This window comes from Protomyctophum bolini (assembly GCF_963924005.1).
Source record: "Protomyctophum bolini genome assembly, chromosome: 7".
NCBI lineage: Eukaryota > Metazoa > Chordata > Actinopteri > Myctophiformes > Myctophidae > Protomyctophum > Protomyctophum bolini.
In genome coordinates, this window is record NC_137868.1 from 26,032,756 (window position 1) to 26,058,755 (window position 26,000).

The window sequence follows — 26,000 nt, forward strand, 5'->3', positions numbered from 1 at the left end:
GCCGGATAATCAGAACTAGTTTATGATTTCCAAAGTGCTGAACAGAACCTCCAGTGAACCGAAAAAGAAAGACAGAAAAAAACAAACAAAAAAATAATCGAACAGGAAACTCAAACCAAAGAGGGACATTGAAAAAACAGTAACTTTTTTTTCCTTTTTTTCTTTCTCTTCTTCAAAAAACAATGCACAACTCGTACCACAATATTTGAAAAAGCTAAAAACACTTCAAAATATTAGTTTTGTATATATATATATATTCATATTTATATCTAGTTATTTTTTTTCTTTTTTCATATTTCAAACTGCTGCCGTGAGTGTGTGAGTGGGTGGTAGAGGCCTGCATGGGGACATCCCCATCGAGCCACAGTCTGAGACACAAATACAGGTCGAGCTGCTTTGACATTAAGACAGCTCTGTAACAGCTTAACAACACACCATGCATATGATCCTGCTTCTCTAGGCATACACACCTAGCCAGTATGCAACAATTGTCCTCCACACTCTCACACGGCCTCCACTATGGAAACAAATACAAAAAAAGAGCATGACTGCGGAATGTTTCACCCCTGGCCTTACAGCTATCTGTCGAGCACCCTCTTGTCTCCCTGCCTTCCCTCCAACAGGGAGCAGGTAAGTAGGGTGTGTGTCTGTGCTTTTCTCCCCGCTCTGGGGTGTTAACTGTTAAGTGCTTTAGAAGCCGAATTTTCGCTCGCGTTCGTTCCACCATGATACAACTTGACCTCTAATTTCAAAACGAGTTAATAAAAATAAAGGATTGACCAAAAGAAAACATACTACAGCAAGTTCAAGTCTGGGTGACTCAGTCATCAATCGTTAGTGCACAGTATCTCCATTGCTCTGTAGAGCCACATAGAGTCTCTTTCTCTGCTGCCTCTGAGCTGCTGACAGTACCGGTTGTGTCTTAGTATTAAAATAATTTAGAGTTTGAAATGAAATAGTTCCTTCTCTGTGTTCCTTTTTTTTTCTTTTTTAATAAGATAGCACTTAAGAAATTGCACTTAGATACAAGAGCCATGGCCACTTCAACATGTTTATGAATGATCTGTGTCCCCTCCTTATGACGTTCTGTCCTGGAGATGCCACTGTGGTATCTATGCTCACATACGCACATGCAGTCTGCTGATGAATTTTAATAACAAAACATCCCCGGCCTCTCCTCTCACAGGAGGAACTATAGGAGCCATGTGGCAGCTCGTGTTTCCCTGGGACATCATCAGATTTGAAATGTTCTGTCGCAGAGCCTGCATCCATCACGCTGACACCACTCCTGCCCTCCGCGCCCCAACAACATCCTACGGCTGGACGAGACAGGTCAGAACACATGTGCTTGTGGTCTTTATTTATATTTATTTTCTTCTCAATTTATTGATCTAGATGAGCTGCCACCTAGCCTGAGAGAGGACAATAAAAAGTCTCATGTAATTTTCCCGATGTCCACCTCACCTTCCTCGTCCTTTCCTCACATGAGGAATTACAGGAAGATTAAATAAGATGTGGTAAAGCATTTTGGATAATTGCCTTTCATATGTGGGGGGAAAAGCATTTTGATTGGTTGCCCTTTTGAGTGAAAAGCGCTCTTGATTGGTTGCCCTTTTGAGTGAAAAGCATTTGATTGGCTCTCTCTGTCTCTTGCTCTGCGAGAGACGGCTCTCCGCTGGATGTGTATGCGTGCTCCAGGGGTCAAGGCTTAAAACAGGACATGTGCATTATGTCAGTGAAGTCAGCCCACATGTCAGTAGGGCAGATTGTCCAGGAACCTGTCAATCAAAGGCGGGGGCGGGACCAGGTCCTCCAGCTTCAGGTAGAAGATTCGTTGGAGGCCCTGGGTCCTCTGAGAGCGAAGCTCCGCCTTAACACCCAGCACGCGGCCCAGGGGAGGCGTGGCCTTGGAGGAGGAAGAGGAGAGGCCAAAGCCCAAATGGTCTCTCAGACAACAGACCACTTTATTCTGCAGCTCCTCTACCCGCTTTGAGTCCTTCAGGCCTGGGACTTGCTCTGTGGACAGACAGAGAGAGACATTAAAAAACATACGTCAGAGACACACACACACACACACACACGTGCACCAGGGCTCATTCAGCTGAAAGAGCATTAGGTGCATCTTGTTTTATACTGAATTGCACCTCATTAGCCCGTATGGCTCATGTTCTTAACAGGCCTTAACCTGTCGCACTCACTGCAGATCAATACACTCTCTAACTTAATAAGTCCTCTGCACACTGTGTACACACACGCTCACGCATGCACACACAGCGAAGAGAAGCACACAAATACTGCCTGCCATCTAAGACATTGACAAAAACACAAGTGTTCAACAATTAGCCGATTATTCGGCCATGTGAGCAGCCAAATTAAATTAGTCTCACAGACGTGCACGCAAGCGCACACACACACACACACACACACACACACACACACCACACAGCACACACACACACGCATGCTCCGCTGCCCATAGCAACTCCACTGGCACCCGTACCAGGCTTAATGTGACACTAACTCATTCTGCAGAGAACAGGGTGTCCAGTCGATGTGTATATGTGCATACAGTACAGTACACACACACACACACACACACACACACACACACACATACACACAAAAACTGCATGTTCTGCAGGGAAAGGAGGCTGTAAGACTGGACTCAGTTTGAAGTATCCATTATCTGAGGCTTATTTATTGTTTGTTTATGTGACTCTAAGCTCTGTGTTTGGCGCTGCAGAGCCACTCCAGCCATCCTTTCACCGTGACTTTCAGCCCCCTCACACGCCACACGCTCTCTCTCCTCCCTCTCCAGTCGCCCCGTCCTTTCTTTCTCTTTCCGTACAGGCTCCTACAGAGGGATCGATGGCCCGCCTCTCTGCACAGGCCACTCTGAAGCGGTCGATGGCCCCCGGTAGCTCCAGTGGGCTCTGCGGTGGCAGTGCGCGCTGTGCTTGGTCGAGGTGGCGGATTGCCACTGAGAGCAGCACAAACGCCATTCCGGAGTCCGCTCCACAGTGAGCTGGTCGATCAGGCACAGAGTTAAGTGCTCCCCCAGAGAGGGAGGAGGATAGGGGTGGAGCAGTGAGACCAGGGGAGGGGGCTTGAGGTGAAGAGTGTGTGTGTGTGTGTGTGGCGCGTATTGCAACCACTACAAATGTAACATTTGGAGCAGGTGAGAATGACCTCTGAGATGAGTGAACCTAATTGAAGGCGTTTCTCTACCTTGGGCACACATGGAATTAAATATATGCCTGTCTTGTTTACTGACATCCTAACTAAGGGGCTTTTTTCTAGCCTAGTCACATGCACAGTTGGGCGCACTCACGTGTGTGTCCAAGTTGTTCACACTTGCACACTGATTAGAGGGGCAGGTGTGTGACAGGTGCAGCAGGTGCTTCTGGGTATCGAGTTCATATTGCCAGCGGAGGTGTGTGAACACTGAACACGTGTGTATACAGGGGTGCATTTGAGAGCATCCATGACGTCAACGTGGACATATATCCACCTGATCACTGTCCCACTGAATGAGCAAAAGGCAAATCTCTGGACAAAGAAGAGCAAGGGGAGGGGGGATGGATGTCTGTATTTGTGTGCACACAGCAGCACAGGGCTTTAAGCAACTAGTTGACTAGTAAATCCATTAGTTGACCTCGTTGATAAGAAAAAGAAAAAAAAGGGGGGTTTTCTATTTTTTAATCCCGTTTTTGTAGACTTCAAGATCAGGTAGATTATAGTTATAGTCACCAATGTACACAGTTTTTAAATATAGGCCTACAAATATTATAAAAAATATATAACTTTTTTTTTAGTTAGGCATAGTTAAACAAATCATTTTTCGACCGCTGTCGAGATCATGGATTTCACAATGCCATGCCAGACTTCCCGGTCCTTCATTGCCATCCCCAGTTCCTGCTTACTGATTCATGTGTCCCTAGCGATGACATCAGGGAACGACAGTTTTTTACCTCTGGTCTGCTTTGAGGCAGTTCTCCAGAGAAGAAGGGAAGATATAACCTCATTGTCAGCTCTGTAGCAGTGGCCGGCAAACTGTGTTCTTCTGGATCGGACTAGTGAAGAAACATGGTGAAGGTTGCCGTATATTAGATTAGTCGATGGGTGGCTCTTCCAAGACAGATTTTTTTCTCGTTAGAAGGCCGGTGTAAGTGCCATCCAACCGTTTCTCTAGTTTCTTTGAAAGTGTCCATGTCTCGAAGCCATAGAGTAGAATCGGCTCAACGGTCGTCCTAAATATCTTTACTTTTAGTTTTAACATCTTACTAAGCTGGGATGACCAGATCTTATGCATGCCATTGCAGGCTGACCAGGCCATACCCTTCCTAGTTTGAAAGTCCTAGTTTGAAAGTTTGAAACAACTAGTCGACTAGTAAACTAGGCAACTATAGTCAACTAGTAAAAATCACTGGAATTGAAAGCCCTAATATAAATACATTAAAAAAAAGTTTTTTCCTTGTACTTGTTTGTTAGGTGTGCTACTTTTTTGTTGTGTTTTTTTAATGATACAGATACGTTCGTTTTTATGCAAGGAAACCCTTACTTTGTTCATTCATTGCATTTAGAAATGTATTTTATTAAAAACAATCTCCTCTTTTGAACCCTTGACTTGATATCCTGTGCATTCATTTACCTGTAAGCAGCACCAGGGCAGACAGGCAAGCAAAGGCAGAAGCGTCCAGGTTTAGGCTCTGGAGATGGGTGGAGAAGTCCCGGATAGAGTCCAGCCACTCTCCAAACCCACGAAGGCACTGGAACCTGTGCAGCACCAACCCGTTACAGAATACCAGTTTGTCTTCTGACAGCATGGACCTGGGAGAACGACAGAGAGATGCAAGTACAGGATTTATTTTTTCTCTTTTTCTGGAAGTATAGCCAATGTTTGAATGTTTTGTTTCCACAACATAGCAACATAGCAAATGAAACCTAGCATCCCTATTCTGGAGCGACTCTTGTGTGAGTGAATCTTAACTCACCGGATCCAAAGCCTGATGGTCTACGATAAAAAAAAGAAACATCTATTTAATTCAGATTGAGTTCTGTTCTGCTGAAAAGCTACTCTTTCACCGGTGTACAGTAAATACAAATAGGTTCAAAGACACAGGGAAAGGAAACAATTAAAATAACTACAATGAGAAAAAGTGGCAGTTGCTGCGCAGTGCACACACACACACACACACACACACACACACACACACACACACACACACACACACACACACACACACACACACACACACACACACACACAAACAAACAGATCAAACACAGGCATGCAGCTGATTAAGGTTGTATTTTCCAAATTATAGCATTTTAAAACATTCCTGCGTTTCCTTGTGGCTGTGTGGGGTGAAGGGTTAGGGCAGAGGGCTGCTGTGTGAATACTTGGCGTCTGTGTGTGTGTGTGTGTGTGTGTGTGTGTGTGTGTGTGTGTTTGTTTAGGTGAATTGTTGGTTTAATGTGCCCATGCTTGTGGTGTGCAGTGGAAACACAGAGCCTTAATGAGGATATGAAAAACCTTCTCAGATGTATTTAACCATCATTTACTCACGACACACTACCGTCCCATTGCGCCATGTAGAGGATGGGATGTATGGAAAGAGAGAGAGAGAGAGAGAGCACGTGAAAGAGACGGAGAATGGTGTATGTATGGGTGAGCGTAGGATAGGATAAATTACTGTTCTCTGTTAGTCCGCTACATTCGAGCACAGCTTCCCATATATTGAAATTCCGTCATTTTAAAAACTGCTATCGCAGAGAATCAACATATTTAGCATGGGAGAGACAGGGGTCAGGAGAGGCTAGGGAAATCTGGAGAAGAGAGAAGGAAGGGAAATTGGTAAAAATGAGCATTGGTTAAAGAGAAGAGAGATGAGAGAAAGAACAGAGAGAGAGCAAAATAAAGAAAGTGAGTGAATGAATGGGGTAAACAGGGCTAGCCTCAAATTACACCCTGTACAAACATTTGCTCTCCGATGGTTTAACAGTTATGAGAAGGAGATGAAATACCGTGTGTGTCTAATTATCCTCATTATAGTTTAAGAGAGGGACTCCACCCCCACTCAGCAGAGCGTGCACGCACACACACCTCGACAGAAAAACACAAAGCTCAGTCGATCATACACAAATACAGTCACTCAGAGTCTCAGACTCAGACATATGGCCTCATTGAGCACAGAAAAGAAGTCTCCTCAGACATTGGAAGCTGGACTGAAGAGAAGAAGAAACTCATTCAGAGAGAGAGAGAGAGAGAAAGAGAGAGGGAGAAGTGGCAGGAAGAGAGATGAGAGCGAATGGATGGAGGTGTTGAGCCCTGGAGAGAATAATAAGTAATGGTTCTGGAAGTATACTTGCCAACGATCCCAATTCTAGCGGGATCGAGTCTCCCTGTTTTTAACCCTGCCTGACGAGCGACATGCTCTCGCTCAAACCCTTTCTGCTCAGTTTCTTGCTGAAGAGTGAAAATCATTGAAATTAACCTTTCCCACGAAAAAAGAACAAATACACGTATGTCATTTGGCTTGGTGCAAACCCTTTCTAACCCCAATACAGCCATATTCTAATAATAGCTATCAACACATACACACAACACCATTTTTATGTCGACTTTTGATCACTTTTTTGTTTTTTATTAATTTATTAAAATGTTACTTATGCAATGAAGTCTATTTAAAATGTATTTTAATGAATTACTTTTACTTATTTATTGTATTATTCTGTATGGTGGTGGTGGTGTTGTTTAGGATAAGCTGTTATATTAAATCTCCCTCTTTTTCACAGCCTGTAGTGGCCTAACTACTGTTGTAGTAGCAGATTAGAGAGGTGGAAGCTAACATGGTAAAACATCCAGTATGCAGCAATGGCTGACATCCAGTCAAAGGGACAGTGATAGGATAATGCAGACCTCTATTTTACGTCTATTTTGAAACTTTAAAACTCATGTCAGGTGTTGTATCGACTGACCGCTCATGTGCTCTCTCAGCTTTACATTCTCACGGTTACATAGATTAAAAACCCAGGAGCTTCCAGGATGACCATTAGCAACCACTGTTGAATTGAACTGCTCCACTGGAGATCATAGGCCAGGGCAGCTGGTTCCCAAACACTGGGTCGGGACCCATTTGTTTCGCACATTTTGTTTTAAATTATTATTTCAAAACATTTTGAAAAAATATTTCCAAAAGATTTGTTCAAAACAAATTCAATTATTTATTTTTTGTTTGTTGTTTTTTAGTACCGAAAAATCTAAGAAATGTAATAAAATAGAAAACAAATTTAAGTGCGATTGTATATATGCTATTTTCACTAGTTTGGGTCCCGGGCAAATCTCTAATCTCTCTTTTGGGTCTCAACCTGATAAATGCCTTGCTCAAAGGAATTATTTATTGTAGTTATTGCCCCATCTCTTACTTACTGCTGCCTAAAATGATTTAAATTTGCTGTGGTTCAAACAAGGTTGAAATTCCTCGCATCTGATTTGCCACACAACGTCTTCAACTTCTTCATTGTCACATCGCTGGTTTACAGGTGTAATCATTTGAAAAGGAAAGGAGTAGAGACGGAACACACACACACACACACACACACACACACACACACACACACAGCTGGATTCGGAGCAAATTTACTCGACACACATAACTTGGTACACACACACACACACGCATCCGGCACTCCACTCTCTCACACTAACAAGCACACATACAAACGTACTCAGCTGCACACACGGGAAGCAGGGGCGGTGGTGGCTGGTGGGGAGGGGGGAGGCATGTGGGTTCAGCAGAGGGTCAGCACAAGGCCACATCAGCACTGTGATAGGCTGTGCGTGCGTGCATGCGTGAACACATCCCACACTCACGGAAAAGGAGAAAGTAAGACAGTGCTGTGTTTGTGTGTGATTTCTTTCTTTTGTGGGAGTTTAGTTGATGGGCAGAGGAGTAGTTGGTGTGTGTGCATTTGTGCGTGCGTGTGTGTGACTGCGTGCGTAGTTGGATGGAGACATTTGAGATTCCTCAGTTCAGAGTGAGTCAGTGTCCCTGTCTCTTGTGCTCTCCTGCTGAGTGTGCTATGCCACCGCCTATCCCCTACCCACCATGCACCTGGCTCTACAATGGGGGCCGGAGGAAAAAGTTGCGATCCTACATCACCAGTGTGTGGTGAGTGTTTGTGCGGGCAAGTGTGTTTGTGTGACTGACCGTGTTGGTTTTCTGACCCAGACGACGGCCCACACAAAAGGATGAGCTTGTACCCCAACCCCCCTCCGTCCCATAAATTTAACCAGCCACATGCCTCGGAGGGGCAGAGCGGTAACCCAGGGCAATGCAGAGGCAAATACAGGCTGGGGCAGCCATAATGGCACCACAGGTATCCACGCACGCACGCACGCACGCACACACACACACACACACACACACACACACACACACACACACACACACACACACATGCACAAGACACTGAGTGCTCACTGAACACAAGAGGTCAATGAGGTTTCAGTCAATTCCATTTATATTTCAGTCAGCTGAATTGAATATATAATTTTTTTGTCCATAATAGTTCTATTCAGTTCCTCAGCTGACTAGCTTTTAGATGGAATTGATCCTGTCAATTCGCAGTTCACAATGTTGGCACAGTTGTAGCCCGCAGAGCACACACAGAGCTCTCTGTGCGTCAGATATCAGACAAGAGCAGCGGAACTCTGTGGGTGTAGCTGCTGTCATAGCTACAGACTCCATTCATTATTTGGTTCATATGGCGATTACTCACATCCACTCCTCCTACTCTGGAGATTCTGCTCAATTCCTAAATTGAGATGTGCCAACACAAGAGCGGTCGGCTACACCAGGCACATGCAACTAACATGAATTAGATGACAAGTAAAAGTAATGCAAGTGAGTTACGGTTTTTTTACGGGTATGTTGTAGAGTTTTTCATGTAATTACACATCTGACTTATAGGGCCGATCGATATGACCTCAAATCAGTATCACACTAAACAAACCTTTGCACTCTATAGCATTGATGATTATCAGAATATATTAGGAATATGATGCAATACTCTGAAATAGAAAGCTGGAGGCTGGAGTGGTGGAGGAACCCTTTGCCACCAGTGTGTAATGCAGGATTGTAGTACTAGTAGCAGAGGTCCAGTGTGTAATGCAGGATTGTAGTACTAGTAGCAGAGGTCCAGTGTGTAATGCAGGATTGTAGTACTAGTAGCAGAGGTCCAGTGTGTAATGCAGGATTGTAGTACTAGTAGCAGAGATCCAGTGTGTAATGCAGGATTGTAGTACTAGTAGCAGAGGTCCAGTGTGTAATGCAGGATTGTAGTACTAGTAGCAGAGGTCCAGTGTGTAATGCAGGATTGTAGTACTAGTAGCAGAGGTCCAGTGTAGGAGGGAGCCATATGTATGTGGACCACCTTGTTATGAGAATGGGCTGTGATTGGCGTGTAGAAAAGCGTGGCTGATTACAAACACTTCATTCATTCATCAGACTGACAGCTGATTACAGCTTTGGCATAGGACTCCTGCAGGAACTAACATGATGCCTCATCTACATACAATATAGGGTATAGACATGAAGACTTGTCTCTTCTAGTTATGTACAGAATGTAGAGTGTCTCATGTAGTTACTATATAGATCGATTAGTGTAATTATAGGTAAGTAGAGTGATAAATGAAGTTAGTTATGAAGTAGATCGTCTCATGTAGTTAAGGGAAATAGACTGTCATGTAGTTGTAGGTATGTAAGACTGTCTCGTTTAGTCATGGGCATGTACACTGTCTCTCTAGTTTGTTGTAATTCTCTCATTCCAGGCATTCTCCTCTCATTTCTCATCTCCAATGCGGTCCTACTCCCTCACCTGTGGGCCAAACGCAGGACAAACAGCTCCAGGAAGGCGGAGTCTATGAGCAGGTTCTGGTCATCGCGGTGAAGCTCGGAGAAGCCCGGCAGCCGGTCGGCCCAGCATCGCGTGGTCTCCATGGAGGCCGTGAGCAGCCTGTAGAAGAGCTGGATGTGCTGGGCGTCTGAGGAGGACGAGGGAGGGTCGGCGGCACTGAACTGTGAGGGGCAGAGAGTCGACAGAGAGCGGTAAAACACCTCCTGAATACATCCGGGTCCTCACAAAGCTGCATGATGAAGGGCTACTTTTTCATTAGCTCACGAGGCACGTGAGTATATGCGCGGATTGCGGTTCTATCCGTGGTTGCCCGGATAACCACAGTTTTGGTGGATTTGGGTCAATCAAATATAATTATTAATATTGAATAAACCCCGGGTGAAATAATGTAGGAAATTAATTCTATCCATAGGCCTATGATAGCCCTTAAAAAGTGTGAAATCTCAGCTGCGTGCATTTTAATATTACATTTTCCATCAGGCACAAATTAGTCAATGGCAATGGGTCCGTCAACAACACAGTGGAGTTGAGTGGACTAGAGAAGTTTAAAAACGAAATAAAAAAAGAATGGAGAAATAAAAGTTTGGCTTGGGAGTGATTTAGTCAAAGTTCTTAGCCCTGCCGACGACTGGATATGCGTTATGGAAAGTTGCGATGTGAGAAAGACCGAGCGGAGGGCTTGTTGTAGCCATGGATATTATGGATTATGTAGACGCTATGTAACATTGGTAACCTCGACAGCCATGTTATTATGGATTATGTAGACGCTATGTAACATTGGTAACCTCGACAGTGGTGAGTGACATTGTTTGTACAAGAATGTACCATTTATAGAATCCCATGTGCATCCCTGCAGTGCGATTGATGCGGATAATATAAATAAGATGATATATTTAATACGATTGTATTGTATCGCATGGATAATTAATTAGTACACGTGAGTTTGGATGACAAATTCTCTATATTCTGATCTATTCTCTATATTTAAACTTTTAGTTTTTTCGTAAATTAATGCCCTACTTTGCCATACAAGAGTGTCGTGCAGAGCAAAATACTAAATCTACAAGCTCACGAGCTTGAAGATCGTCTATTTCTGCTATTTTTGAAACATTTTGAAAGTGGAAGTGAAGGTGGTTAACTCTGTCTGTGGCTTTTATAAATATTGAATCAATGAAAAGTAATAGATTGAGACTAAATAATAACTACATTGGATCCACTGGAACCCAACCCGGCAGCGATATACTGCATGTCAACGTACTGTAGGTGAGGGAGGAGTACCTGGCTGTAGTCACAGATATACTGCATGTCAACGTACTGTAGGTGTGGGAGGAGTACCTGGCTGTAGTCACAGATATACTGCATGTCAACGTACTGTAGGTGAGGGAGGAGTACCTGGCTGTAGTCACAGATATACTGCATGTCAACGTACTGTAGGTGAGGGAGGAGTAGCCTACCTGGCTGTAGTCAAGGTCCCGAGGAGTGCAGTGGGAGTAGGCTCTGAGCAGAGCAGAGAGCAAGCTTAAGGGCGGAGAGGGGGGCGATGGTTCCGTCTGCAGGGGGCTCTTTGGTTTGGAGGGTAGCCGACCCCGACGTCCCTTCAAGCTATCAGTACGCACCACTGAAGTAGAGACAGACAGAGAAAGACACACACAAAAGCAGATGAAACAGAGACAGAGATCAAATGAAATAGTTTGTTGTTTCTATATATCAAAGGGTTCAAGCAGTGAGTGAGCAGGACTTACTTTTAGTAGCCAGCAGATGGCAGTGGAGTGGAGTGGAGTGGAGTGGAGTGGAGTTGTGTGTGTGTGTGTGTGTGTGTGTGTGTGTGTGTGTGTGTGTGTGTGTGTGTGTGTGTGTGTGTGTGTGTGTGTGTGTGTGTGTGTGTGTGTGTGTGTGTGTGTGTGTGTGTGTGAGTGTGTGAGTGTGTGAGAGAGATAGCCTATACACCTGATACTCTGGTGTCTGAGATGTGTAGGTGAGAAACCTCAGTGAAATGGTGACTGAAAGAGCTGGGTGGGCCTGCTGCCAGTGTGGGCGCTAGGCTGCTTCCACGAACACATCACAGCTAAATCTGAGAGCAGTCAGGTGTGGCAGGATGCTGGCCAGCCAGGACACAGGTGCAGGACTCACAAACAAGGACAGTGGGTCACTAAGAGACTCTTTTAACAGGATGGGTTCCTAAGTGACTCCCTTGGCTTAACTATAAGAAACAGGCTTACTCGTGTCACGGTGCAGGTATATATTACTCAAGATAGGGGGAGTCCCTCTCTGCGATGAGACGTCCCATTATTCTTACAATAATGGGGCCAATAGAGAGCTGAGTGGATGACTGTGACTGAGCTATAGGCCACACTATTAATGTCTATTATATCCTGATTAAAGATAATGCTGGAGCATGCAGACTTGGGGTCAAATCTAGGCTTTTAGGGTTTGGCAGTGACACCAGGCATACATCTATAGATAGCACTGTACACAGTAAACTAATGAGAAGAGTGTGTATATGTCTTACCTTCCTTCACCATGCCGACACTGAGGCACTTCTGGAAGCGACAGTACTGACAGCGGTTCCGTCTCCTCTTGTCCACAGGGCAGTTCTTACTGGCCAGACACACATACTTGGCGTTTTTCTGAACCGTGCGCTGTGGAGGGTAGACACAGACACACACACACACAATATCAGCCATCTGAACACTCACTGGTGGAGGGACACAATCATCCACCAAAATGCAGTTGATTTGTTTAATTTAATTTATATATATTTTTTACCCCTCCAAACAATGAGAGTGGTACCTCGCAGGTCAGACTTTAATTACGCGCTGAAAGGCGACTGTGACATCAGTATAATTAGATAAAATTAATTTCCCCAACATGCCTTGCCTGCAGGAAGGGACAATTTTATTAGTGACAGAGCTGACAATGGGGATAAAACGTGTGTCGTGCCGAGGCGGGTCCCACGAGACTGCAGGGAGACCACGGAGCCGCGTGATCAGATTGCCTGTGAAGCTCGCGGGTCAGCTCGTGGCACCTCCGGGGACTCGCACATCGCGCTCCTCAATGGGGCCTGCGGGAGCGGTTTTCTCCTCGGCTGGCTCGCGCGATTATTACTGACCTTATTAAAATGAAATCAGAAACGGGCCGTGCGGGGCTCAACGCGCCCCTCTCATGGATTGAAGACAATAATAACAGAGTTATACAGCAGTAGTTCTGTTTGAGTTATCTGTCTCGTCCCGTTTACTTGTCACTGTCTGGACCTGTGCGCACCACCAAGTGTATAGCACACAATGGTGCTATCTGAGAAGAATGGGGAAAATACCACAACATAATTAGTTTGTCTTTATACTGTCAAATAGCCTAATTTAGGCACAAGGATCGATCAAACCGAAATCAGCCTGCGCCGCGCAAAAGCAGGTGCTTCTCCGTGAATGTGTGTGTGTGTGTGTGTGTGTGTGTGTGTGTGTGTGTGTGTGTGTATGTGTGTGTGTGTGTCACACAGTGTGGCTGGACAAACGGCAACACGGCCTGTGGGTCAGTCATCCCTCTTTAAAACACATCAAAACAAATAAATCCAATTATGAAGCCCTCACGCCACCCATGCCCATTCCCCCGGGAGACCAATAACACACCAATTATTCAATATGCTCCGGCGTGAGGGCGGAACTGGCGCGTAATGGGGGCCCGCACTGGATGAGAGGCGTTGCCATGACATCCTTGATCGCCGCGACTGTCTCCCCTCGTCTCTTAAATGGTCAATGACCCATGTGTGCAAGGATAAGTTAGTTATGCACTTATGGTCATTACCAAAACTAATCCGGTCGTGAAGAAAAGCATCCGTTTAAGAGTTTAGAAGTCTAAATTAAACATGGTGTTGATATGACAGCTGTCTGGATCAGCACAGCGACTGCATCTTGCCTATTATCAGTTTTAACTATTGTTTTCTTTTTTTTCCCCTATGGATCGTCAAAACTGGACTTAAGTCCTGAAAAGTCATATGCCTAGTTCCCCATTCAAGGCACATGTTGGCGTTTGGTCAGGTCACTTTGGGGAGTGAGACAGTGCTGGTATTATTATTATTATTAATGAGATAGCATTAACAAGACCAATATAAAGTCAAGAAACAAGATGTTTTCCAACACATTTTTGTGGGAAAAGCCAAATTAAAAATCTGAAATTCTGACCACTTTCAGAAATTGATTTGTTTATAGTCTACCCAAACCTATATAATTTGATGGAACCAATTTATGTAGGGGAGCTCAATGGTTTTGGACATTCAACCACAGAGGACCACTGCATAGATGTATTTACTGATCCAATTCCTGTTGTTATTCATTAAATAGGAGATTGTTTTATCAACAGGATCAATAGCCAAACAAATTGTATATGGAGATCAAACTCTACAATCACTAAAATATGAATTTGGGATGAGCAACAGAAATCTCTCAGGCAATTCATATTTGTAATCAAGATTTAAGGTCTGAACAAAACCCAAATATTGTCATAATCAAAAGATTACATATTAGGGATTTACACATGGGCACTGAAGGATGCACATACTACACACACACACACACACACACACACACACACACACACACACACACACACACACACACACACACACACACACGAGACATGACACACTCACAATCATGCATGCATGCATGCACGCAGACACGCACGACGCACAGGCATGCAGTGACAGATTCATGACATGTAACATGTGCTAATAGCTCTGTCTTAAATTAAAAGCCTTCAGGGATGTCCCCCCTCCCCCACTCCCTCCCCCACCCCCCTCTGATCCTTAAACACTTCCCCGTCTCTCCCTCTCTCCACTCGCAGTATGACTAACTCTTCACCGCTGTCCGCTGCTAATTAAATGTGCTGCTAGAGCGTTATATGGTAGAAAATATTTATTTTTGTTTGTGACTATTATTATTTCATTATTTCCTGTTCCTCAACGTTTCATTGTAGATGGATTATACATACTGTATGTACATTACTTCACTGAAAATCATAAGCTTCTGTACATTTTGGTCTTTTTTTCACCACTGAATGGTTCTTCTCTTCCTCTCTTTCTTTCTTTATATCCTGATGTAGCCAAAGACAAGCTTTTTAAACTACGGTACTTAATTACTTAATTATGTTATACTTCATTGTACACAAGCGTATTTCAAAAAAGCAACAATAACCAATATACATGTTTACAACATGTCGCATCTCATCACATTGTGGGTTTGTAGATTGATTTAGCTGTTTTTGTTTTTGATTTAATTTTTACTTTTTTTCTTTTTTTTTTACATTTCCAAAATAGGGATGCCATGTTGATGAAATAATATAATCTTTATAAAGTATAGCTTTTTTCACAAAATTATTATGGCTTTTAAGTTTTAATATTTCGCCACAGTAATTTAGCAAAACCCTCCTCAAAGTATGCTATTAACTAGTGAATGAAAGTTAATATATTTACAAGTGACCCTTTTCATTGTGGAAACAAACCTCACAGAGCAATGGCTATTTGTTCAAGAGGTAACATTAGTGCAAAGTGAAACGGTTTAAAATTGTACTATATAATAATATATAGGGTTGATTCCCCGAACACTATGATTTCATGACTATGGAAAAAGAGTTAAAAATTATAAGATTTATTAAGAAGTATTATAGAGGATATAAAACCAACAGATTAATAGACACTGCTCAAAAATAATATTTTTAATATGAAAAGGAACGAGGATGACAGTGGGTGTGCATGTGGTTGGTTGCACTCCGTGTGTGCATGAAGGAGACGTGGTTAGGTTTGACAGGCTGTGCGTGTGTGCGTGCGTGAGTGCGTGCGTGCGTGCACGTGTGTGTGTTCCTACAGCCTGCAGCGTCCTGCCACCAGACACTGCTTTCATTAATTACTAAATAAAAACAAATTGTGAAACTAATTGGAAAGAGGGATAATTCATTTCCACCTACCAGAGGCATTATTCAATTATCTCAATGTTTGTACCCTTGTCTATTCTGCCCCTTAATTTCTCTCTTTCTCTCTTATACAACCAAATCGCATTGCTTAACAAAATCCTCAGTTGTTAAACGAACTCTCAGAGACTGGATCCAAATGAACCCTTTACACGTTTTCACTCAGTTAAATGAACACTGAGTATTTTACTGTGTGCAGCTACCCGTAAAGAAATATGGACATATGAAGGGATAAAACTAAAACTGAATTGTGCAACTTGTTGGTTCATAGAGGTTATTAAGCATGATTTGCAGATTCTCAGTGAAATTGGAAAGTGAAAGATCTGTTTGACTCAAATCTGGCTCATGGTGATGTATTAAATAATTGTGTGTGTGCGCGTGTGCGTGCGTGAGTGCGTGCGTGCGGGCCGATATAGGATGTGAGACAACAGTCAAAATGCGGCAGGCAGAATTTCAAACTGACTCATATAGGACCATATCGTACTAAATTGTGGCCATTGTTAGACCATAAACAGGCTCAAAGTAAACTTTGATTTCAGGGAGCATTCCAATTGCACAGCCCTCTTACCACACTTTTATTTCTGTGGTTGCATATCAAGCGTAGCAGGCACTTTTCCCTGGCTGTCTCGGAGAGGATATGTATTTCTATCACTCTGTTGTCACGCAACACAAACATGCACGCACGCACACACACATACACACACAAATGTCAATGTATAAACACGCTTTTCATCTCAGTTAAGGGAGACGATCATTGCAGGTGCTGCCTTTACAGTGAGCACTCTTCAATGACAGGGAGAGAAGTGGTAAACCTTGTGGACAACAATATTAAAATGACTGCACCCACATTTAAATGTGTACCTCTGAAGAGTTGGCAACCACTGCGTGTGTGTGTGTGTGTGTGTGTGTGTGTGCGTGCGTGCGTGCATGCTTGCGTGCATGCGTGGTTAGCAATGATGACTTAAATCAGTGGTTCCCAAACAGGGGGTCGGGGCCCCAAGGGTGGTCCCCAAATTATATTGTGCGGTCCCCAGATAATTAGCTTAATGTGGAACATTAAGCGTACATGCACATTTCTAAAGTGACAATATAATGACTTTTAAGACCTTTTTAAAAAATTGCCACATATTACATAAGAAAGTTTGGGAACCCTTGATTTAGATTGATGACAAAGGCAGAGAGATGAAGGTTGAAACTTTAATTACCTTGAAAAAGCCCTTGCAGCCTTCACAGGTGCGTACACCGTAGTGCTGACAGGCAGCGTTGTCTCCACACACTGCACAGGAGCCCTCTCCCGGGGGACCACGCGGGGGTGGCGAGGGCAGGCTGTCCCCTAACAGGGGGGCGCAGGGCCCAAGAGCCAGTGAGCGGAAGGCCAGGCTGCTGCCCCCAGCTCCACGGTGCAGCTGGTACATGTGCTGCTCCAGGGGCGGGCCGTGGGGGTGGGGGGATGGCGAGGAGGATAAGGAGGAGGCACGAACCAGTCCACCTCCAAGCCCCTCGTAGCCACCTCCGCCGTGGGGCGGGGAGTGCTGGTAGAAGTGTGGGAAGCGGGGAGGCTTGATGGGACCCGTCTCCAGACCCAAGGAGTGGGTGTGTGACGGAGGGGCCAGGGAGTGTGGGGGGTCCTCCCACAGGAACGGGGTGCCAGGCTGTGGTGGCAGGGAGGGGGTGGTGGGCGTGGTGGGGGGGGACTGTTTAAAGTACATGGACGAGGTGGACATGGCCTCTAGCGGAGGGGCGGTGGGGTAGCTCTCCTCCTCCTTCTTGATGGTGGGCCTGTGTGCGGGCATCTGGTAGAGGCAGGAGGACTTGGGCTCGTAGCTCCCCTCCACGAACACATTGAAGCTAGGGAGGGAGGTGGTGGCGGCCGCCGCAGAGATCTCACCCCCGCCCAGGTCCAGCTTGGTGTAGTCGGGGCTCATGAGGTCTGAGCTGTAGCTGTCTCCCTGGTAGCTGAAGGACTGGCCAGAGTAGGCTGAGCCTGGGGGGGCGGGCCCATACTGAGCCTGCACACAGGGCATGTCTGCCAGGGAAACACACACGCACACACACAGGTCAGTATACAGAGTGCCCTGCAAGTACTGTACGCTGACATGAATTGTAATACTATTCAAATGCACTACTAAAGCTTTAATTAGGGGTGTGTTATAGTAGAAAGCTAGATCAACCATTAGTCAATCAGTGAGGAAACATGGCTGCTGTGGTGCATTACAAGATGGTTTATTTATTTAAACACAAAGGCAGGAATTTGAGGCATAGATTGCCCTTATAAGCAAATAAAGAAGAATTGTCCATGTGGAGAAAAAGGACAGAGAGAACATGCACACCATGGCAGATCTAAAATGGTCCAAAATAGACATAATGTTTGGATATAAATTAATTGCTCTATTCTATTGGAACAGACAGTTGTCACTTATCGAGGTGTCAGAGGTTGTTTGGTTACGTTCTGTGTGTTGTCCTTAACGTATACACTGAACTGTGTTCAACCAGCATGAAATGTGAAACACTGAACAAATCTTTCACTGCTTTTAGGCTTCCTGCTTCAAAACTCAAATCGTGTGTGCACGCACACACACACACACACACACACACACACACACACACACACACACACACACACAATTCTCTCTTATATATATATATATATATATATATATATATATATATATATATATATATATATATATATATAGACCTATCTATAAAGATTAAAATGTTTAACAAATGAACAACTTATCATAATGTTCAGTTATAAGAAGCTGTAGTTCATCAATGCACAATTCTCAGGCAAAGCAATCAAAGCCCGAACCAGCCCATTCTAGCCTACTCTATATATGGAAACGTGTGTGTACGCGCACACCCACGCACGCACGCATGCACATGTATGTGCATCAAGCCAAGTTAGTCTGATGATAGCAAAGCAGATGAGGACATGAGGTGACATTAAATAATAATGGGGCCCCATGGTGATGCTGGACCAATCGACACAGCTATGTAAAATGACTACACGCGCGCGCGCACACACACACACACACACACACACACACACACACACACACACACACACAGCACTGATGTAGACGCCAATCCGGTTCTAGATGCATGAGTCTTTCCCCTTGATTTAATTCCGTAATGGTTTCTTTACCTACATCATCTGCACTATATGAGCGCTGCACTCAGCGCTGCCCTGGATGGAAGTCACCATGGGTCTGCCTCTGCCTTATCAAACTATAGTTACGTAATATACTCCACCTGCGTATCGTATATGCGTGTGCAAGTGTGTGTGCGTGCGTGCGTGCGTGCAAGTGTGTGTGTGTGTGTGTGTGTGTGTGTGTGTGTGTGTGTGTGTGTGTGTGTGTGTGTGTGTGTGTGTGTGTGTGTGTGTGTGTGTGTGTGTGTGTAATCAGTCATGAGTGCCAGCGCACCCACGCGGTTTGTGGTGTTTGCTCATCGTTCTTGAGCAGGGAACTGTCAACAGACCGCTGCTCCCATTGACGCCCAGCGCGCCGCTCTGCGCTAATCGCTCCATTCCCTTCGCGTCATATTTATCTAGTCAAATTTATGGGACCTATCAATCCTGCATCCTTCCCTTTGTTCCGCCGCTCCGCGCCTGTATGGATTCTAACAAATACTTTTATCCAAACTCATACCATGCAGCAGTGAATAATCCGCCTAAACGTCAACATATATAATTCCTATTTTTGTGATATAAAAAAGAAATTCCGTTTCTAATCAATTTAGAAATATTAGTAAACTACAGTAGTATAATAGTAGCCTACTACCACATGTTCATGCTGCGGGAAAATAGAAATGCCCTTGAGAAAAAGAAAATCTGTTGACTAATAAGAAGCAGATCGACATTATCATATAGCAGCATTTTAACCACAATCAAATCATACCTGAAGGGCACCCTGTTGGCTGTATGTGCAGGGCTACTGCTACAACAGAGAATGATTCAAAGCGGGACATTTTCTTTATAGGTTCATTCATGTGCATGATGTGCGTCATGGTTTCTGTTTTCTTATCTTGTGGGCCACCAAGTGGTTCTGATACAAAGGGACACGAGGGTCTGGTCTGGAACTTTAGATGGGCGAGGAGGAGGGCGCGCGACTCGTGTCAAAACATACGTGGTGTCAACGTCATCGAGTTTTTTTTTTCTCCTACAAGTGACCAGCTCAGCTCTCCAACCCACGTGGAAAACACACACACACACACACACACACACACACACACACACACACACACACACACACACACACACACACACACACACACACACGCATACATGCACCACGCGCGTCGCGTCGCATTTTTTTCTTTTCCCCCCCTTTTTTTTTACCGAGTTGTGCGATAGACCACAGAGTTAGAGTAGGCTATATATATAGCTAGATAGTAATATACAATACAAGTGAGATCTACAATTTCGAAGGGGCTCACTGTGAACTTTGTGTCTCTGCTGTCAATCTTGTGCATGTGCCTGTCAAGACTCAAGAGATGCAGGCCTGCTGTCTCCTAAAAACATCACCGTTCAGTTCTCACCTCTTTAGGCCTATTTAGGCCTATAGCTAACTGTAACAGACACATTGGCGAAACGCCTCCCTGGGATATTGTGTGTCAATAGTGTCACTGTGAACATATATTCTCCTATGTATTTTAAATTATTAGTTTATATATTTAAAAAAAGGTCAGCTGGTGAGGCCTATAGTCATAATCATCAGCATGCTATCTGATCTGAATAACACAATTACAGATTGGTCCAGATATGGAAATAGAATGACAAAGACAGGAGGCAGGGGATGCTTGAAGATGTACGTTGTCGTGTGAATGTATATAGTAAAAAAGTTTAAAAGGTGAACATCTTGAAAATCACAGGTTAAATGTGTATGTCTGATTTTACAGAATGAGGTGGAGCAATATTGTCAGAAGAGTATGACCGTCTTATTCTTAACCCATCATAAGAAAGTGTGTGTGTGTGTGTGTGTGTGTGTGTGTGTGTGTGTGTGTGTGTGTGTGTGTGTGTGTGTGTGCATGCCCACGCGTGCGTGCGTGTGTGTGTGCATGGTCAAGTCAGATTCAGCAAAGACTTCTTTCTTACTCACCTGCCCCCCACACACACACACACAAACTTTGTTACTATGAATTCACTACAACGTGCACTTCTTCAAACATACCCCCCCCCCCCACACACACACACACACACACACGTGTGGATTTGGTGACCAATTCTACGTTTAAAATTCCAGCACCACCATGAGACCACCTCAATTCCTTTTGTTTAAGTGCATGTCTCAAGTGCGTGCATGTGTGTCTGTGCTTCTGTGTGTCTCTGTCTGTGTGTGTGTGTGTGTGTGTGTGTGTGTGTGTGTGTGTGTGTGTGTGTGTGTGTGTGTGTGTGTGTGTGTGTGTGTGTGTGTGTGTGAGACTGTGTGTGTGTGTGTGTGTGTGTGTGTGTGTGTGTGTGTGCACTGTGAAGTGAAGACAAACAACTCAAGCAGAGTTAGACACATAGGTGGTGCGGTGTAATGAAACAGTCTCTAACCTCGTGGTGTACATTTCAACTGGACAAACTGCAGCTGTTCCAATAACTGAGCGCGCTTGTTCATTGTCAGAATGCCATAGATCTAACAAACAAAACATAAATACAGAAACATATATCCTTTTGTTGTCGTCATTTGATTATACTGTCAAAATGTCATGGCTTCGCATATGATATGCGAAATTAATGCTGTCCTATATTTGCAGGCAAATCTGTTCTCACACACACACACACACACACACACACACACACACACACACACACACACACACACACACAGTCACACACACACACACGTACAAGGCTGCAAGCACAGAACTATACATTGCAAGTTAAAACAGATATTTGTTAGGCTATGTATAGCATATTCAAGATGTAAGTCTGCCACATACCATTTGGAGCATACCAAATTAAAGAAGGAAAAAATAAATTGACCCATATATAATAACCCTTCTTTGGTCCATCATTCCACAGGTTCCAGTAAAAAAGGAAAATAAAATAAACCCTATAAACACCTTCATTTGACTTATTTTGGTCTCAGTTTTTATTTTTATTTTTTTTGGACATTTAAGCTTGTTGGGAAATGGGGGGGTCGATATCTATGTCTTATTTGATTTCTCCCTCTGTATTGTGGCCTGTGCGCCTGGCCTCAGCATTCTGTCAGTTTATCTGCTGATTGAAATGTCAACTCGGTCTGCGCCTGGCTGCCGAAACACGCATACACACGCACGCGCGCTGCACAAAAGATCACCAACATGTTAATGCTTAAATTAATGTTAAATTAATTAGGCTATATAATTTCTGTTAGAAGCGTGATGATGGGGTAGAAGGCAATTTAAATTGTGCTAAATTAAATTGTTTCATTTAGCCTATTTCTCTGTAAAACACGCGTGGTTACACATTTTTTTTATTATTTATTATGTATTTATTTATTAGGCCTTGATGATTTATTGTCGCGCAAATGTACAGCAAAACAGAAAATATCACTTCGATGAGTGTGTGGTATTTAAATCCAGTATGCCTATATGTAATTCTGACAGTGAGAGTGTATAGGCCTATAGCCTAGTATATGGAATAAATGTTGTAGAATTTCACGAACATTCAGGATCAACTCAGTGACGGTGGGACTGGGACGGATGACTCGGGACCGAGACCTGTCTTTTACCTGGTAAGAGAGCTTCACGCTGAATGGTGCTGGGTGTCCCGGGTGGAGAGGTGCTGTTGTGACTACGGGTTGGGAAATGTTCGTGGTGCTGAAGGGAGTCGGTGGTGAGAGCAGCGGAGGAACTGTCCTGTCGCCGGTGCTCTGAGCTCGGCTGAGCGCGCTCTTCCGAACCAGGGTCTGGAATAGGAGACACCTGGGTTACAGCCAAAATATGGCTCGCCATGTAAAATAAGCGTTTGAAATATCAGCGTGGGGGGGGGGGGGAGTCTGAAAATCTGGTCCATTATAGCCTATAAGATCAGATGGAAAAAAAAAGTAGGTAACGTGTCACGAATGAATGTCACAATCACAAAATTAGAAGAAAAAACTACAAAATCATAGCTTATAGTAATTTCATGAGACATGTTTAAAAAGTTAAAGAATTGTATTGATTAGACCTATATATATTTCGTGCATATTTGGTGTTTTCTTTTTCTTTTTTACATTATCATCCTGTTTTTCATTATTGCAGCCCACCGCTGTGGCCGGGCAAATTAATCAGGCTGAGGCTATAATCAATTGTAGACAGTTCACAAAAATATCCTAGGAATGAGTAGGGTAGCCTATAGGCATATTTACAATAGTTGTCCGTACAATAGCTTGCCTCTGATTGCCACTGTATTCGCCTGATTAGGGTTCATCCAAGAGAACTCCTGTCTTGAAAGTCGGACCAGCAGAAGCCTCCGTGCGCCCTGAGCTCCAACTGTGTCTCACTCTCGCTGCACTGGAGCGCACCAGCACATTTCAAGGCCCCGAGCGCCCCCTCTCTGCCACACAACTCTCCCCGAGATGTAGCGCTTCTGCTCCGGACGACTGAAGAGTAGACTATTCACTTGTAGGCTACGACTATTCACTTGTAGGCTATTCCCAGACTATAGTCTACACATATATCTGACTATATATACCATTTAACAAATTGAGACAAAGATGCTTACTGTGTAAACGTGGCTACATTTCTTTGATCTGTGACCATTAATGTTGCCAATAACGATGCAGGATAACATTCTATATCTTGAATCTTGACTGAATAAGAATGCACTTTTCATAATCACAACCTCAGCCTGGACCAGCGTGAATTGCATGCGTCAGGTTTGCGTATAATTCTAACACCCACAAATAAATTACACATTGGTGGCCTATACGTGGGATTCCTCTTCCACTAAAGTTGAGATATCCTATGAAGTTTTCTATATGCTCTCCTCCAGTCCACCCCCTCTTTCCACCCAGGCGACGGGTGAGCCTAGCCTACTGGGCCGCCTGCACCGGTAACCAAGAGAACGGCAAAAGAGCTGGAAAGCACGCGCCCTGGAGCGCCGGTAGCCCCCGGTAGCCCCTCGCGCCAATAAGCCAGACAGCGCGAGGCTTCCAGCAAACAGAAAGAGAAAAGAGGAGAGATAAAGGAGGCTGGGGAAATATACAAGTACAGTAAATTAGCTCAGAGAGCCGGACTGTCAGGTGTGCGCGCGCATGTGTGTGTGTGTGTGTGTGTGTGTGTGTGTGTGCGCGCGCGCGCGCGAATGAAAGGGGAGGAAGAAGGAACAAAAAAAAAGAAAAGGGAGAAACAGAAAAAGGCAAAAAGTGATTAAATAAAAGCATGGAGGCTATAGGCTATAGCTAAACAACATGAAACGTTCTATACTTCTGGTTTTGTTTCAATGAGTGTGATCATGAAGTGCAAAGTCTGAAATGCATATGATGGCGGAAACGAACAACATTTTGAGGCACAACGAGTATTTCACAGTCAGGTCAATGGCCAAAGGTGTTTTACCTCTGATGTGTGTGTGTGTGTGTGTGTGTGTGTGTGTGTGTGTGTGTGTGTGTGTGTGTGTGTGTGTGGCTTAGAGGCTTTAGAGAAGAAGACAGTTTGACTGAAGACGCGAAGAGGCAGACAGTTTGACTGCTGACTGACATTCACGGTTGGCCACCAGTCGGGAGATAACTGCACTCTATGCATTAAGCCTTAGGCAATGTGGACTGTTTGGAAAACAACAGTCACCTTTTTAGGTATAATCCTCATACCTGCTTCACGCCAGGCAAATTAGGCAATGAGAAAAAGGGAAAAAAAGATAGCTTGGCAGACACATTCTTTGTAATTGCAGTGACTATACTGCCAGACAGTTGCCAAATCGAAATAAAATTGGATTTATGAAAGAAAGGGGCGCGCGCGCGCGCACGCACGCACACACACACACACACACACACACACACACACACACACACACACACACACGTGGGTCGTGGGATCCTATACTTAATTATGAACCATTGATACCATATACCAGTAATGAATAGAATAGAATAGAACAAAAATATATGTGGATTGAGGGCTGGATTGAGACAAAAGCTGATTTGAGATAGCCTAACTCAAATTAAATAAAAAGGGGGTTTCATGGTTCAGCTCTCAGTTCTTATCTGAATGTAGGTTAATTTCGACTTAGACCATTAGTGCGTCTGAGTCCACTATTCATTGTGAGTGAGAGCGGCATCCCATTTCCATGACAACCAGAAAATATGATACCTTCCCCGACCAAATTGAATTCAAATTCAGCTCCATCTGCCCCCGGCGACACCATGCGCGCAGCCATCCTATCTACAGGCAATAGAACTGCCGTTCTGCCGAGCAAAGCCCTGCCATATCAACAGGTTTCTCGCAGAAAGTTTGAGAGCTATACAGACTATAGTAGCCTACAGACCGTGACAAAATCAAAATATATCAAGTATATGTTAGGCTATATGAACATATTGAATCTATAGCCTATAGCCTATATTTTGTTGTTTGCTCCGCGGTCATCTCTATAATACAGAATATTAAGTAAAGTTAAGACATTCATTCAGAGATTTCAATTAAAGCATTTACTTACTTGTTTGCTGTAGAGGTTCCGTCTTTACATATGGCAATAACCTCGTATAGAGTATCCTGTGTATATCCAGAATAATCACCCAAAAAAAAGAAAGAAAAAAAAAGAAAGAAAGAAAAATATTTAATATTGGAGATAGGCTACAAGATGAAAATAGGCAAAAGTTTAGTTTTCCCCCTCGTTTCCTTCTTTCTTAGTCTAAAGTAAAGTAGAATAAACTCCAGAGTAGCCTACAAGGAGTGTGTTGCGTCCGATCCCGTGTGTGTGCGTGTGTGTCAATGATGATGCCTGCAAATGTGAAGTTGTAACGCGGGTTTGTTTATGTGCGCGGTCTGAGGGAGAAAGTCTAATAGAGCATTTATGTGAGTCTGCCTCCTCATAGAGCGGCTGGTATGCGCTACGTCAATGTGACGCCATGGGAGAGGTGACGTCACTCACTGTAGCTGCTCCCTCGCCGTACAGTACTAGAAACATAAGCCCCGTGCGCTGTGCAAGAGAGAGAGAGAGAGAGAGAGAGAGA

General features: G+C 44.1%; 1 protein-coding gene across 6 annotated transcripts; it reads right to left on the reverse strand.

Moving 5' to 3' along the window:
• On the reverse strand, positions 1 to 25,795 carry nr4a3 (nuclear receptor subfamily 4, group A, member 3). Of its 6 annotated transcripts, none has more exons than XM_080768757.1 (8): positions 25,484 to 25,795; positions 21,422 to 21,503; positions 17,085 to 17,905; positions 12,431 to 12,560; positions 11,376 to 11,539; positions 9,883 to 10,082; positions 4,652 to 4,830; positions 1 to 2,016 (listed from the first exon to the last, which is right to left on the reverse strand). In XM_080768757.1, the coding sequence occupies exons 2-8, from the start codon at positions 21,483 to 21,485 to the stop codon at positions 1,754 to 1,756; spliced, it is 1,821 nt and encodes a 606-aa protein (XP_080624883.1). In that variant the 5' UTR covers positions 21,486 to 21,503; positions 25,484 to 25,795; the 3' UTR covers positions 1 to 1,753. The 6 variants fall into 6 exon arrangements, with proteins under 6 accessions (XP_080624883.1, XP_080624887.1, XP_080624888.1 ...); XM_080768761.1 differs by lacking the exon at positions 21,422 to 21,503 and adding an exon at positions 22,584 to 22,760 and having other exon boundaries at positions 25,484 to 25,668; XM_080768762.1 differs by lacking the exon at positions 25,484 to 25,795 and adding an exon at positions 22,584 to 22,754.
• Between the last annotated feature and the right edge of the window lie 205 nt (positions 25,796 to 26,000).

Excerpts from the sequence above, each read along its gene's own strand:
- nr4a3 (XM_080768757.1), bottom strand. The coding sequence starts at position 21,485 with ATGAACAAGCGCGCTCAGTTATTGGAACAGCTGCAGTTTGTCCAGTTG. Across the intron at positions 11,540-12,430 it reads TGTCGGCATGGTGAAGGAAG|TGGTGCGTACTGATAGCTTG; the intron begins GTAAGACATATA and ends TCTCTACTTCAG. Across the intron at positions 4,831-9,882 it reads GTCCTGCGTTTGGCCCACAG|GTCCATGCTGTCAGAAGACA; the intron begins GTGAGGGAGTAG and ends TCGTTCTCCCAG.